At 50.4% G+C, this 13003-nt stretch overlaps 2 protein-coding genes across 4 annotated transcripts in view; one reads left to right on the top strand and one right to left on the bottom strand.

The window, feature by feature from the left end:
- Positions 1-10004, top strand: part of CCNI (cyclin I) — a 31952-nt gene extending 21948 nt beyond the window's left edge. The window contains exons 3-7 of one of the 2 annotated variants that reach the window (XM_063335702.1): positions 2351-2485; positions 6196-6270; positions 6443-6583; positions 7384-7614; positions 8265-10004. In XM_063335702.1, coding sequence (XP_063191772.1) covers positions 2351-2485; positions 6196-6270; positions 6443-6583; positions 7384-7614; positions 8265-8723 — 1041 coding nt within the window. In that variant the 3' untranslated portion in view covers positions 8724-10004. The remainder of the gene's footprint in view (positions 1-2350; positions 2486-6195; positions 6271-6442; positions 6584-7383; positions 7615-8264) is intronic. The other variant, XM_063335703.1, reaches the window with a different exon arrangement.
- SEPTIN11 (septin 11) overlaps positions 1-13003 on the bottom strand; it is an 85547-nt gene that overhangs the window by 10377 nt on the left and 62167 nt on the right. Inside the window, exon 10 of one of the 2 annotated variants that reach the window (XM_063335701.1) lies at positions 3039-5162. The exons of the other annotated variant lie outside the window; for it this stretch is intronic. Within the exon in view, the coding sequence (XP_063191771.1) occupies positions 5159-5162 (4 nt within the window). The 3' untranslated portion in view covers positions 3039-5158. Of the gene's footprint in view, positions 1-3038; positions 5163-13003 lie in introns of those variants that run through there. 2 annotated transcript variants of the gene reach the window in all.

The following is a 13003-nucleotide window of genomic DNA, read 5'->3' on the forward strand; positions in this document are numbered from 1 at the left end:
TCCTTTGCTTCCCCAGACAGTTCTTAAGAAGCCAGATTTTATTTTGAAGCCTTACGTTTGCTGCGCGTATGTTGAGATGTGAGCTCACTTTGCAGTTGTTCCTTCACGTTAAAGGAACATAAAGTGCTGTGTGGGGGTTGGTTTTTGTTCGTTGTGATTTTAGACCTTGCCCTATGCTGTTGTTTTTCAGTGGTTTAGATTAAACACCGTTTCTTTTTCAGAGGCTAGTGTTGCTCAGTACCCCCTTGATATGGCACTGATGACGCAGCTCCGTCCTTGCCAGCCACGGGCCCCAGCCCGTTCCCAGTGGCTTCACCAGTAAAGCTGCTGCAGCCAGAGCAGAGCAGTGATTTAAGAGTCAGAGGCAGGTTTTTAAAGTCAATTTTTTTTTTGTTTGAGTGGGTGGTTGCAGGTTGGCTTTTAGCAGGTGAGTTTACCTTCTGGATTCACCCAGCTACTGCATTGCCAAAGTAATCCTTACAGCTGCTTGAAACCCTTTTAAGGCCACAATAACATCCAAACCTGGCTGCGTTGCACAGCTTTGTCTCTTTCCATTTAAAAAGACACTATAGAGTGAAGCAATAGAGAACTTCATCTTAACTATCACTCCTCCCTTTTCTGGCTGGTGTAGGTTCCGCTGTGCAGGCCTCGCTTTGCAGCAGGAGATGGATGCTCTATCCAGCCAGCCAGTGAATAACACGGCCTTGCCTGTTCTTCTCCCCAGATACGTTCTAGGACTTACCCTGCTGTCCAAAAGATGTTTTTTAGCGAAGCGTTTAATAAACTCTCTACTACCGTGTGGTCCATTCATTATACTCCCAGCGCGTGTCGAACTAGCGTGTCTGGAACAAGTGTAATGTGTCATAGACAGGAGGTGTCCTGCCCCTGGTGGGGCTCCCGTTGCGCCCTTAAGTTGCAATAATGATTTTAGAAAGAATCATTATTTCTTGGAATTGAGAAAACTAATTTTCTCTTCTCTTCTGAAAAATGGTAGGTGCTTTTTAAAAAGCCACGCTACGGTCAAGGGGCATCCAGAGGTCCCAGCCCAGACCAGAGGCGCACCTGGCTCAGACAGAGTCCTGCTGACACTATTGCACCATCAGGGCGTAGGCACAGAGTCAAGATGTTGCACTGTGAGCGACAATGAAGGGGTGAAGCTGGTGTCCTCGTGGACACCCTACTGTAATGAGAGCGCTGCCTGCAGTACTCTGCTTTCACACATGCTCTTGGCTCCAAGGCAGGAGAGGCTGTAGACCTGTAACAAACCGTGGAACTGCTTTATGTAGTTTGGTGAGACATCTAGCCTGAAATATTTATTTTGCATCAGTGTTGGGTGTTTTGTTTTTTTTTTCCCCCCTAAAATTCTGCTACTTTCCACCCCAGCTACAACCCAGCCCAGCAGAGCTGTTTGTTTGTGCACGCCCTTAGCTTTCCTTCCAGCAGTAACCAAGCAGCCAGCGTTTATCGTTCCATTTCCTTCTCCTGAATCATTGGCTGCAGAGAGCACAGGAGAAGATACTTGTTTGGTCTCACTTCTAGACACATCCTTGCTCATCACCCCACATAATCCCAGTTGAAGTAAGACTAGACGCTGCCTCGGTTGAATGGAAAGGCTCTAGAAAAGCTGTAAATATTTCAGAGAAGTCGTCAGAGAGAAAGATTTTATGTCAATGACTGATGTGTAATGTGTGGTTGAAATTCAGCTGTTGGCCAAACAGATCAATGGTGGTGACTTGTGCCAAAAACCCAGCCTCTTTTAGGAGAAATTGTACCTGCTTTACCCCAGTTCCCAGTTAACTGTACTGCTAAAGGTCTTTTGTAAACCGCTTGGAATTTTCTTTTTTTAAAGTATACCGAGCTAAAAATATCCCCATAGTTTGAAGAAAAAATAAACCTTCCCTCTCAAAACATCAATTTGGTCCCTCCCCTCTTCAGTTTGTCAGGAACTGTGCACCCGCGCGGCTCCCAGAGCAGGTCTGGTTTTGTTCAAACTGGGCATTTCTGGGTATCTACATGGTTCTAAGGAGGTTTAAAAAAAATAATAAGTTTCTTGGCACTAAGCCAGAGAACACCTTGTCAGTACTCAAGAAACTAGAAGGCATCCTTCCTCTTCTCCCCAGCGTATAGTGGAACTTCTGAGCCATGTTTGAGGTTGCTGTAAGGAAAAGTTTCTTGGGATGGGGTAAGTAACTGCAAGAACAAAGCGGTGATTCAGGCTGACGCACGGCCCCCCCCTTTCCAACGGAGGCTTTGTTTCCACACTGAATAACTCCTGCAGAGGTAAAATGTTTGTTTTTTTCTGACTCGCTGAGCCTGCGTGTAAGAATAGTTTGTTTTTTCCCTCCAACAGGATGTAGCCATTTCTCCAAAGCAGAGGGATGAGGTCATTCAGTGGCTGGCCAAGCTCAAATACCAGTTCCACCTTTATCCAGAAACGCTCGCCCTGGCCATCAGCCTTTTGGACAGGTTTTTAGCTGCAGTAAAGGTAAATATTTGCAGATACATAAACTGAAATAGATTTATACCACCCACTCAGCTATTTCTGTGTACAGTCACGGAGCTGTGGCTGTACAGAAACACTTACTTCCCCCCTCCGCGCTCACCCCCCCCTTCCTTTCTCAGACGCGTAGAGGATTGTACCTGCAGTACTCCAGGAGCTTAGCTGCGGGTTGCGGAACTGGCAGCACACGCTGCCGCCAGGAACTTCTGGAGGTAGCTTCTTTCCATCATCATTTTTCACCCGGTGAAAGTAGCCGTCGCTTTAATGAGCACACATGGTTCTCGGGGAATTGACCCAGCGCTCCTACCTGCCAAGAGTATTTTCCCCTCTTCCCTCTGTTTGCCCGTTTCCTTCATGTAACCCAGCTCATTCATTTAAACGGATATTAACCAAAGAGAAAAGCAGCACCCTTGCTTTTCAACTACGTGCTCACTCTTAACCTGGTTTGAATGTTGAATTTGTCTCAGCACACCACCTATTCCTTTAAGCAGTCAGAAAAAGGCTAGACAGGGGTTATGCTTTAAAGAGAACAGTCCCTACCACAACTTAAATTGACTCATAGAGCTGAAGGAAATGCCTCCCAGCCCGCAGTTAGAAACCTAGGCCCAGTGCCCTCTGACAGCAAAGCAGGGGAAAGTCCCTGCTCACCTCTTAATTTCTCCAGTGTTTTAACTGCATTTAATCTCATTTGTACCACCTAGAATTGCTGGGAGCACCTGCTAGCACTGTGCTAGCTGGAGGAAACACATAAATGTTTGAGGACAGGTTTGGGCCTGGCTAGTGCAGGGAAATGGGGGGGAAAAAAAAAAAGTAGTAACAGGGGAAGATCCAGCCAGAGGTAATTGCTTTTGGGGGAGCAGTTCCCTGCTAACAGTCCAACTGACTTAAGAGCTTCATCTGATGTCAGATCAGGCAGATAGGAAGGAGAGAGAGGGGTACGCAAGCGTGGGTGCAGGCCATCAAAGGGACAGGCTGTCCCCTCCTGCTATATACACCCATTTGCTTTTAAAGCTGTTACGCCATAGAAGCTGTTTAAAAAAAAGACAAGTTTTTTTTAAAAAAAATAGTCAGCACATCGTCTACCGGCAGCTGGGATCTGCTGCTCTTCTGTCCCTCTAAGTCTGGCACAGAAGCAAGTTGCTGTGCTTGGGCCATGTCTCGCACCCGCACAAACGACCAAACAAGCTGTGGGTCAACCCGAAACCCCTGGCCTTGAGTTGTGAAGTCAGGCTTTGGGAGCCTTAATCTCTTACTGTCTTCGCTCAGTTACATGCCGTGCTCAGCTGTTCTGCCATCCCATCTGCACGCGCGTCTGAGCCCATCACCACCACGCTTCGGTGAACAGTAGAGCTTAGGAAATTTAAGCAGAAGAACGTGTTCTCAGTCTCTGCACTTAACGTTTCCCTGTGACTTAGTTGGCTGGAATACAAGTGACATCATCCATTAACGTAGCCTTTAAATATTAATAAATATTGATAATGTTTTAATTATAAGCCATAGAAGTTTTTATTTTTTAGGAGATCTTAAAAGTAGCTGATCTACTGAAATACTGAGATGGGAAATAAGATTTAAATCCCTCAACAGCTAATGCCCTTGAGTACAGTTTTTCTTTCAGTAATTTGCAGCAGCCAAGGAGTCTGCAAGGAAAGTATGAGGATGTAAGGAGCGCACTGCGCGCTTCAGGCAGTGAGCAGGAACGCGCAAAGGTGTTTCGTCTGGGTGAGCATTGTTCAAACAGCTCAGGGCTTTGTGCACCCTCCCCCAGTCTTCCTCTCCCATAAAGGTCGTTCCTCTGATGCAGCTTAACTCCTGAGTTTTTTTTTTACCAGGCACTAGGGTGTGTGATTTTATTTTTAAGACAACTAATCCCTTCCCTTCACCGTGACATTGCTGGGACCGGCTGCCCCTAAGGCTGTTCCCCAGTCCTGCTTCGTTTGGTGTAACTCACTGCGCAGCCCTCGTTAACCCTCACCAGAGCCGTGTTACAGCCCCTCTGGGCAGCAGCGTGCGAGGAGCTGGAAAGGCAGCTCCTCCAGGAGACCAGGACGGGTGACCGGGTTTTAACACGCTTTAGCAAAAGACACAGTTGTTGCTTCCAGGCCAGCCTCTAGAGGGGATGCACTTGGGAAAAAGCGGAGACAAAATTGTTGTTACAAAATCATGGGGAGACTACAGGAGAGAATAAGCTTCCCTGATAGTAGGAACCTGCTCTAGACACCTGCTTTTGCCTGAGTACAACACAGGTGGTGTCCTTTGCTGTACAGTACGTTGTGCTAAGTCGACACACCTGCCTGCGTGGTCAAGAACAAATTCCAGTCTTGCCCTCAGCCAATTTATTCTCTTTGCTTTCAGTGACACCTGAAAGCAGGAGCAGATGCGTGCACGCACATCCCCACCCGCAAGCGTGGATTCTCTACACATAGCCAAGTGGAAGTTTCAATGGCGCTAGAAAGCCAAAGCCGTAGGCATAGTATGGTCCTTTTTAAGTAACCGAGGCTGAATGTGGGTAAAGATCTTCAGTTTGGACAGAAACCTGTGTTCTTCTCCTGTTGCTTTCTGGAAACAGCGTTCCGGATTTCTTGACAGCTCCTCGCACGATTACAACGTGCAGCATCTCGCCCTTCAGCCACCCCACAGCTGCGTTGCATCTGCTAGAATTTACCTAGCAAGAATAAATCACAAAAGCAGTTCAGGCTGTAAGTGGATTTTCAGATTCAGTGCAGGATTTTCACTTACCTTCGCTTTCAGCATCTCCCAGTGTGGACAGAAGAGGACCAGTTGCCATGTAGGCTACTGGAGGTGGGGGCACATCTGCAGCTGTCCCCTCGCTGGGCTGTGACAGGGTTGCATCCCCTGGCCCCCCACCATCAAAGGAGCAGGGGCACACATCCTGTGGATTTTGCACTGATGTCGAAGTGAAGTCCTTCGTCAGACAGCTAAATCGCCAAGATCGCTGCTAAGCAAAAACTCCAGCAGATGCACGGGCTCAGTCTGGTCCATCGCAGGGACTACCCAAACACTCACCGCCCCTGCACGCTGCTTCTCCTCTCACCCCCAAGGCCCATAAAAGGAGTTTTTGATGCACATGAAAAAAAAATCACCCCTTCCCTCCAAATTTCACTTACCTTGCCTAAAACAGCTCACTGTAGAAGGGCCCAGCTCACCTCAATAATCCCTTGGCCACAGTTTTGAGAACTGCAGTACGAAATGACATTAGTGGCGATTTGTGTGTGTGTGTGTTTTATACTTCCCTAGGCAAGGATGGTGTTTTTTAATTCTCTTCTTTTCCTTCCTATTCTGCGCCCGACCCCCAGCAGCACTAACAGCAGCGCTCTGCTGCAGCAGGTGGAGTGGCAGTGGGTTTTTTTGCCAGATGACAATCTGGCCCTTTTGGTTTTCTCCTTCCTCTTTCTATTGCACTGCCTAGAAACGAGCTCTTTCCACTCTAGCGCAGCACATCAGTGGGTGCCAATAACCATCACGGGGCTGGCAGATTGTTCTTCTGCCTGACGTCATGGAGTATGGATTTTTGCTTGGCACGGCTCACCACCGGTGTAGTCGGAGGTCAGGCTGCTGATCCAGAACGCCTTTAATGGGCGGCTGAGACCCTGGGGCTCAGGGTGCCCGACCAGGAAGGATTATGCACAATTTCTGCATCACATTCACACAGATTTCTCTGCCCTTCTGTATCTTAGGCCCGTCCAAAGTACCTGAACTGTATTGCAATCAGCTGCTTCTTCCTCGCTGCAAAGACCATCGAAGAAGATGAGGTAATTTTTTTTTTTTGTTCTTATTACCTTAGCATTGTCTGAATATACGCTCTTCCAGTCCTGCCTTTGCTTGCACACGGTGCTGACGCTTGCCAGGACAGGAAAGAAGGATTTTGCGTGATTCCTATAATGATTGCTTCTCTCGTTTCTTTTTTTGCGTTGGCTTTTGCAGAGGATTCCAGTACTGAAGGTGTTGGCTCGGGATAGCTTTTGTGGTTGTTCTCCAGCTGAAATTCGCAGAATGGAGAAGATTATCCTGGATAAACTGAACTGGGATCTTCACATGGCAACGCCACTGGATTTCCTTCATATTGTAAGTAAGGGGCTATGTACAGTCTTTCTGGTATCCACCAATGTGAAAAAAAAAAAAGCATCAAGAGGCACCTAGACAAAAACTCCACCTGTAGGGGAGCAAAGAGCTCAGGATGAGTTTGTAATTCCTCCCTACAAGTAGTTTCTGAAAGAAAAAGCCTTGCCAGAGAGCGTCAGAGCAGACTTGTGACTCTTTGGGTGCAATTTCCAAAATGCGAGCCTGCCATCTGACCATCTAGCCTGGTCTGAGGCATATTAAGCCACACACTAACGCTCACAGCTCCCGAAAACCTCACCCCTAAGTGTTAAATGCTAGTGGTTTTGCTCAAAGCTAAGTGCCAGGCAGCACGAAAACAATAAGGAGAACGCACTCGCTACAGAAAGGCACATACAGAGAACCAGATTCACCGGTTCTGGTAAGACAAAGCGAAGGAAAGCGTCCTGAGGTCCTCTGTTGAATTTCATTGGCTCTGTTTGCTCAAGGAGTTTTTGTCTAAGACACCTGAACTGCCAGAGCTGTGGTACTGGGACGGAAGGGGACAGCCTTTTGCAGAGCCCGGAGAAGGCTGGTCCCCTGGCAGGTGACCTGTATGATGGCAGGTCCTGCCAGAAAGGCTGCTGTTGGTGGGTTCGATGCAGTGGGTCGTTTCTGTGGTGTGGAAATGGCCTTGAAGGTTAAAGCTGGAGGATCCTTGTGTGTTGAAGATGCCGCATGCAGTTCTTGAGGTCTGACCCGGCTTTGCCTGCGGGGTGCCTGTCCGTGACTCCAGCTCCCTCACATGCTTGTTTCCCCCCCACCAGTTCCACGCAGTTGCGGTGTCCAACAGGCCTCAGCTACTGACCAACCTGCCCAAGCTGAGCCCCTCTCAGCACGTGGCGGCGCTCACCAAGCAGCTGCTGCACTGCATGGCCTGTTACCAGCTGCTGCAGTTCAAGGGCTCCATGCTGGCGCTGGCCATCGTCAGCCTGGAGCTGGAGAAGCTGCTCCCCGACTGGCTGGCTCTCATCATCGAGCTGCTCCAGAAGGCACAGGTGAGGGGGCGCTGGCACCGCACGTTGTGGCGGGGAGGGGTCGGGGGCCGCAGAAGGCTGTGTCTTGTGCGGTACTCGGGCGATCCAAGCTGGCCGGGACTTTCAGATCCCCACCTGATGATCTCTGCCTGCAGTTACGCTTCTGCAAGGATGGTTGTGCTTCAGCCTGAAGGGACAGTTTGTTGGGACAGTTCTGCAAAGGCTTGATCTTGACAGCATCCAGTAGGTGACAAAAGGTGGAGCCTTGTACCCTGACGTACAGGGGCTCTCAGGGAGAAAATAACACCCTGGGGAGAAAATCCCGGTCAGCTGCTCAGCCATTTATTCTAAGCATCCTGGGTGGTCTGACAAGCACTGGAAAGACAAACACTCAAGCTGCTAAAAATACGCAGTGAAACCTTTTAATATCTGAAAGGTTTCTTCTACCCAGTATTCCCACGAGGTGCGAGAAGGAGCAGGGGTCCGTATCTTCTAAAGTCATCGTGTTGGGGTCTTTTGGGTCCTTTATTACTTATTTCCTCCTTGTCATTTGAGAAGTTTGGTGCACGGGCGGCCAGTGTGTTCAGAGCCCCAGCCCTGCCCCGGCTGACGGCCTCTCCTCCGCGTGGCAGTGATCCCACAACACCAGTATCTTTGTCTTCCCACTCCAGATGGATAGCTCGCAGCTGATCCACTGTCGGGAGCTTGTGGCACATCACCTTTCCACCCTGCAGTCTTCTCTGCTGCCCAATTCTGTATATGTCTACAGTCCCCTCCAGCATACCCTGGTGACCTGTAACAGAGGAGTGTTCAAATGCCAGCCCTCCTCTGTCCCAGGGCCGGGTTTCTCCAAGGACAACGGCAGGCCAGAAGTGCCAGTCACAGGTACAGCCGCGCTCTACCAGCGTCTGCCAGCTCCCAGCGGTTGCAAGCAAGCCTCGGCCAAGCGTAAAGTGGAAGAGATGGAAGTGGACGACTTCTACGATGGTATCAAGCGTCTCTACAACGAAGACGTTGCTCCAGAGGTAGTGGCTCTTGAAAACATGGGCTCTGTCTGTGGCGCTGATGTCTCGAGGCAGGAGGGCAACGTTTCCCCTTGTCCACCTCTGCAGCCAGTGTCTGTCATGTAGCTGGGGGTGCCACACCACCTGCTGCGCCACAGCTACGCTGGAAACCACGCAGAACCTGGCACCCCGCGTTCTCGGTGGGGGGAGAAGGGGCCATACCTTGTCAGGCTGAACTGAAGGGAGCCAAAAAACAGAAAAAAAAAATCCCGACCCTTTTTTGAATTTTTTTTCTTGTGCGGCTAATTATAGTTCCACTATTTAAGCACTTAAAAACAACAAAAAAGTATAAAAATCTAAAAAAAGACCCAAAAACCAAACAAAAAAAGTAGCAAAATATTGTTTCTTTCTAGTGTTGTCAGTTCCACTGTTTTTCTGCTCCTGTGTATTGTAACCCATTCTCCATGTCCAAGAGCTCACATCAGTCGTGCAGAGTTGCTCCAGGTTTCCCAGCCCACTAACACCTCTCTGATCCGATTCCCATCTGGCTCCTCCCTCTCTTTCTGCTTGCTCCTCTCTTAATTCTCCGCAAGTCTTGTGCATGACGTTCTGTACTACCTGACCTTCACGACAGCTTTCCTTTTCCTTTATAAAAAAAAAAAAAAAAAAAGAAAAAAAAGACCTTTTTTGTTTTGTTAGCACTTTGGTGTTTAAATGTGATAATATTTAAAAACTGGATTTAAATAAAAGGTTAGTCAGGAAAAAAAAAAAAAACAACCAACCAACCAAAAACAGTGCTTGCGAGCTGCTCCACACTTAGGTAATACCCACAGGAGTGTGAAGGTGCTCTAGCAGAGCCCTAGGGCAGCCGGCCACCGTGCTCGCGGCCTTACACAGAGACTTAAAACAGTTTGCGTTTTCCAACACAGTAAGCAGTTAATGGATTTTGTATCACATGAACAAAAACGGTATTTTTTTTTTCTTGTTTGCACCAAGAAATGTTGCACTCGGTGTGGATTTTCACCAACGCTTGACTCTCTGCGTCAAGTGTAAACTTTAAATCCTGCAGAGTCTCTTTTTTTCCCCCATACCTTTACGAGCTTAGCATGCAACCAGCGCTGCTCCGTGAGGTGCTGGGGTGGCAGCGTACACCTGAGCTTTGAAAGGTGTGGAATCATCTGCCACAAAGCCAAAACAAAAAGACCCTAACCCTCAAGTTTTGCATTCGTGTCACTTCTAACCAAGAGTAAAACCTTTAAAAACTTGTCTTTTCAATGTTACACCTCTGTTTCTCTGAATGACCTCTCCCAATTGTAAGCTCTCTCCACAGCCCTGAGGAAGGTATCGTATTTGGAGCCATTGTACTGATGAAAGCCTTCTGGTAGCAATAAAGAAAGTTGTCCTGGATTCCGAGTCCAGTTTCGTGCTTTTCATCTGGGTCCAGGCTCAGTTTTACCTGGAGGCTGTAAGGAAGCCGCCGCGTGCCAGAGCCGTGAGGAAGCGGCTCTAGGGGTTCCAGGCAGCCGGGGTGCCAGGCGTGTGGCACAGCAGAAACTTCTTGTCTCTGCAGCGACTCCAGCTTTAGCCCCAGCCCTGGTGCTCCTCGGTGACCAGGCTGTTCCCTTTCCAGGCTGAGTACGGCCCACTCGGTGCACAGCCAGGACACCGCTTTGTCTCACCTGTCTTGTAGCCATCTCCCTTTGTGATGCTCTGAAGGCCCCGCTGAAGAGAAGGGGTTCCCCATACCCAGGTTCCTGCTTGCCTGATATCCCGTCCACGGAAAATCGTGTTCGATAATGAAAAGGTTAGCACAGACTTCTGCAAACTCCTAGGTTGCGGAATAGATTCTGTTCTGTAATCTCGCCACCCTCGATTCCGTGCGCTTCCTGAAGAGCCTCCTGCCTCACGTCTGCCTGGGTGCCGGCCTTTTTGTTGCGCGCACCCCGCTGTGACAAACTTGCCTTGGGTTTCAGCTCTCTTCCTGCCCACGTCCTGGAAACCTCCTCCCGAGGCCGCGTTTCTCAGAGGGGTGTGCTTCTTCCTTCCCTTCCTGTCATCCCTATGGAAAAACCAGTCCCTGACCTTTACTCTCTTCCCTCTCAGTTTTCTCCAGCCGGGCTGCTGTGCCGTCTCGGGGCGTCACCCAGCACACTGCGAGCAAAGTACCCCGTCCCTGCAGCATTTCCATGATCCCGGAGCTCGCTCTTTCAAACCCACTGCAAGGCGGACATCTTTTCAGCTTCAATTCCACAGTGTAACAGCTCTAAATAAAAGTGACTGCCCCGATGTCCAGCGCTAGCTAGAACAACATCAGCGCGGGAAAGATTAGAGCCAGGTAATGTTCACACCCCTTGACAGCCAAGCCAGGCACCCGCGGTTTGTGCACAGAAGGGGGTCTTTGTGCGCACTGGCGCTCCCTGCGTGAGCAGCGGTTCAAGTGATCCAGCTTATCCCGAAGGGAGCCGTTGCTAAGGGCTCCGGCTGTGTATGCAGTCAGAGAGAGGTGAGCCAGGGCTCTCGTAATTCCAACGATATTGGCCTACACGGTACAACGCCGCGGAGAGAGTCTTGTGGGACTGCGGCTTATTTTAGTTGGCTTCCAATGGAGTGAGACACGTTGGGGGGAACAAGACGGGGACCAAAGTGCCACGGCACTGTCATCCCACGGCAATAAATCTAAGCCTTACCTTCCATTGGCTTCTCCGCCTCCGCACACTCCTCCCCTCCCGCTTTAAAGGACGCATTCCCGCTTACCCCGTGGGGCAGCATCAGCGCACAGGACCTCCGAGGATTCCGGCCCGAACCCATTTGCAGAGGCACACGGGGAGAGGAGCTGGCACGGGGCTGGGAAAAGGAAGGTGTTTGCTTGTGCCAGCTGGCAGGGGCCCGGCTGGGACAGAAGGGAGGGACACTGGGGATAAGGAGAGAGATTTCGGTGCTGCCGGAGCAGTTCTCTAACAGCTGTGATGCAGCTGCGGTTGTGGGCAAGTCATGAGAAGGCAGGAGTTTTCCTTCGCGCTGTTTTCTCCTCCCCGAAAACGACAGGACAAGAGCAGGTCCTGCGCTGTCCCCACACCGGGCACGTCCCCAGCTCGTGCCAGCCCTGCGGCGACCGAGCTAGCTGCTGAGCTTGTATCGCCAGCCCCAGCCGCACCAGAGAGGAGCCTCTTTGTTGCTTTGGGGAAAAAGCAGCAGCCTCCTCCTTTGCAAGTAAGGAGTAAGGGGATAGCTCTCCAGCGGGAAGCAACTTGTTACAGTCACAAAGTTAAATCTCACAGTATTACGAACTGCTCTTAGACCTGTGCCCAAAAAACCGCAGTGTTACCTCTGACTCTCCCTGTATTAAGCGCAGCGGGGGGAAGGCTCCCTGCACTGCAAAACGCTGGCCAAGCCCCAGCCCAGTGTGCACCTGCGAGGCAAGACCCAGAGAGGCAGGACTCAAAACCTCCCCGGCTGCCAAGGGAGCTTTCCTGCTCCTGAGTCCCAAAAAAAAAACCCAAAAGAGGCACTCCCCCAGCCCCCGTTTGAGCAGATTGCCTTTTTATTTTATTGCCACCGTGCACAAACCCACATTGATTATCTTTTGCCTGGTATCAGGCAGCTCCACCAACAAAACCCAAGGTTCAGACAGACGAAACCTGGCCCCCATTTGGTAGACGTACCTCTGCCGAGTCCTGCTGACAGGCTGCCGTCCCCGCGCAGGCCCTAGGACACTTGCCGGCCACCTCTCTGGCTGGGTTGCCCAGCAGCATCCTGTTGCCTGTGGCTCTTCCGGATGCAAAAGGCAAAACCCATCTCTGCAAGCGCAAACGCCCCTCTTCGACTTGACTCTTTTCTTCCTCTCTACCTCTGCTGTGTTTCCAACACACCCTTTCAGCCCACCACCACATATGGAACTCAGCCGCTACGGAAACGCCCAGTTGTGCCTGTGGTACCTCCACACACCCAAAAGCCTGGCTGCACCATCAAAGGGTTAACTTTTTTTAAACTTTTAAAGCCACCCGTGCCTCAAGAGCAGGTGCCCGGCTCGGCTGCGAGCCACAGGCAACGTAACCAGACTTAGCACACCAGATTCCCCCTCCCGCCTGGCGCTGACTTGGCCATGGGAGAGTTGTGCTCTGGGGACTGGCCGAACTGGGTCTCTGAGGCACACAAGCCTCCACAGGGGACTCCCAGCAACATCATGCGGTGGTCTTCAGGTTTGCAGCTTTCCTCCTGCTGCTGGCCCTGCGGCCACCTGTGTCCCAGGCCAGCGGGGGCCAGTAAGGAGCCCAGGGAACACAGGCCTGCATTGCTGCCTGCGCTGGCGTACAGATTTGTGGTGTTCTGCAGCTTAAAAGGTGATGCTCAAAGACTTGCCTTTGAAAATGAGGCACGTCCCAGCAAGATCAGCTTCCCCCCATAGC

Source organism: Chroicocephalus ridibundus, chromosome 5 (assembly GCF_963924245.1).
Source record: "Chroicocephalus ridibundus chromosome 5, bChrRid1.1, whole genome shotgun sequence".
Lineage (NCBI taxonomy): Eukaryota > Metazoa > Chordata > Aves > Charadriiformes > Laridae > Chroicocephalus > Chroicocephalus ridibundus.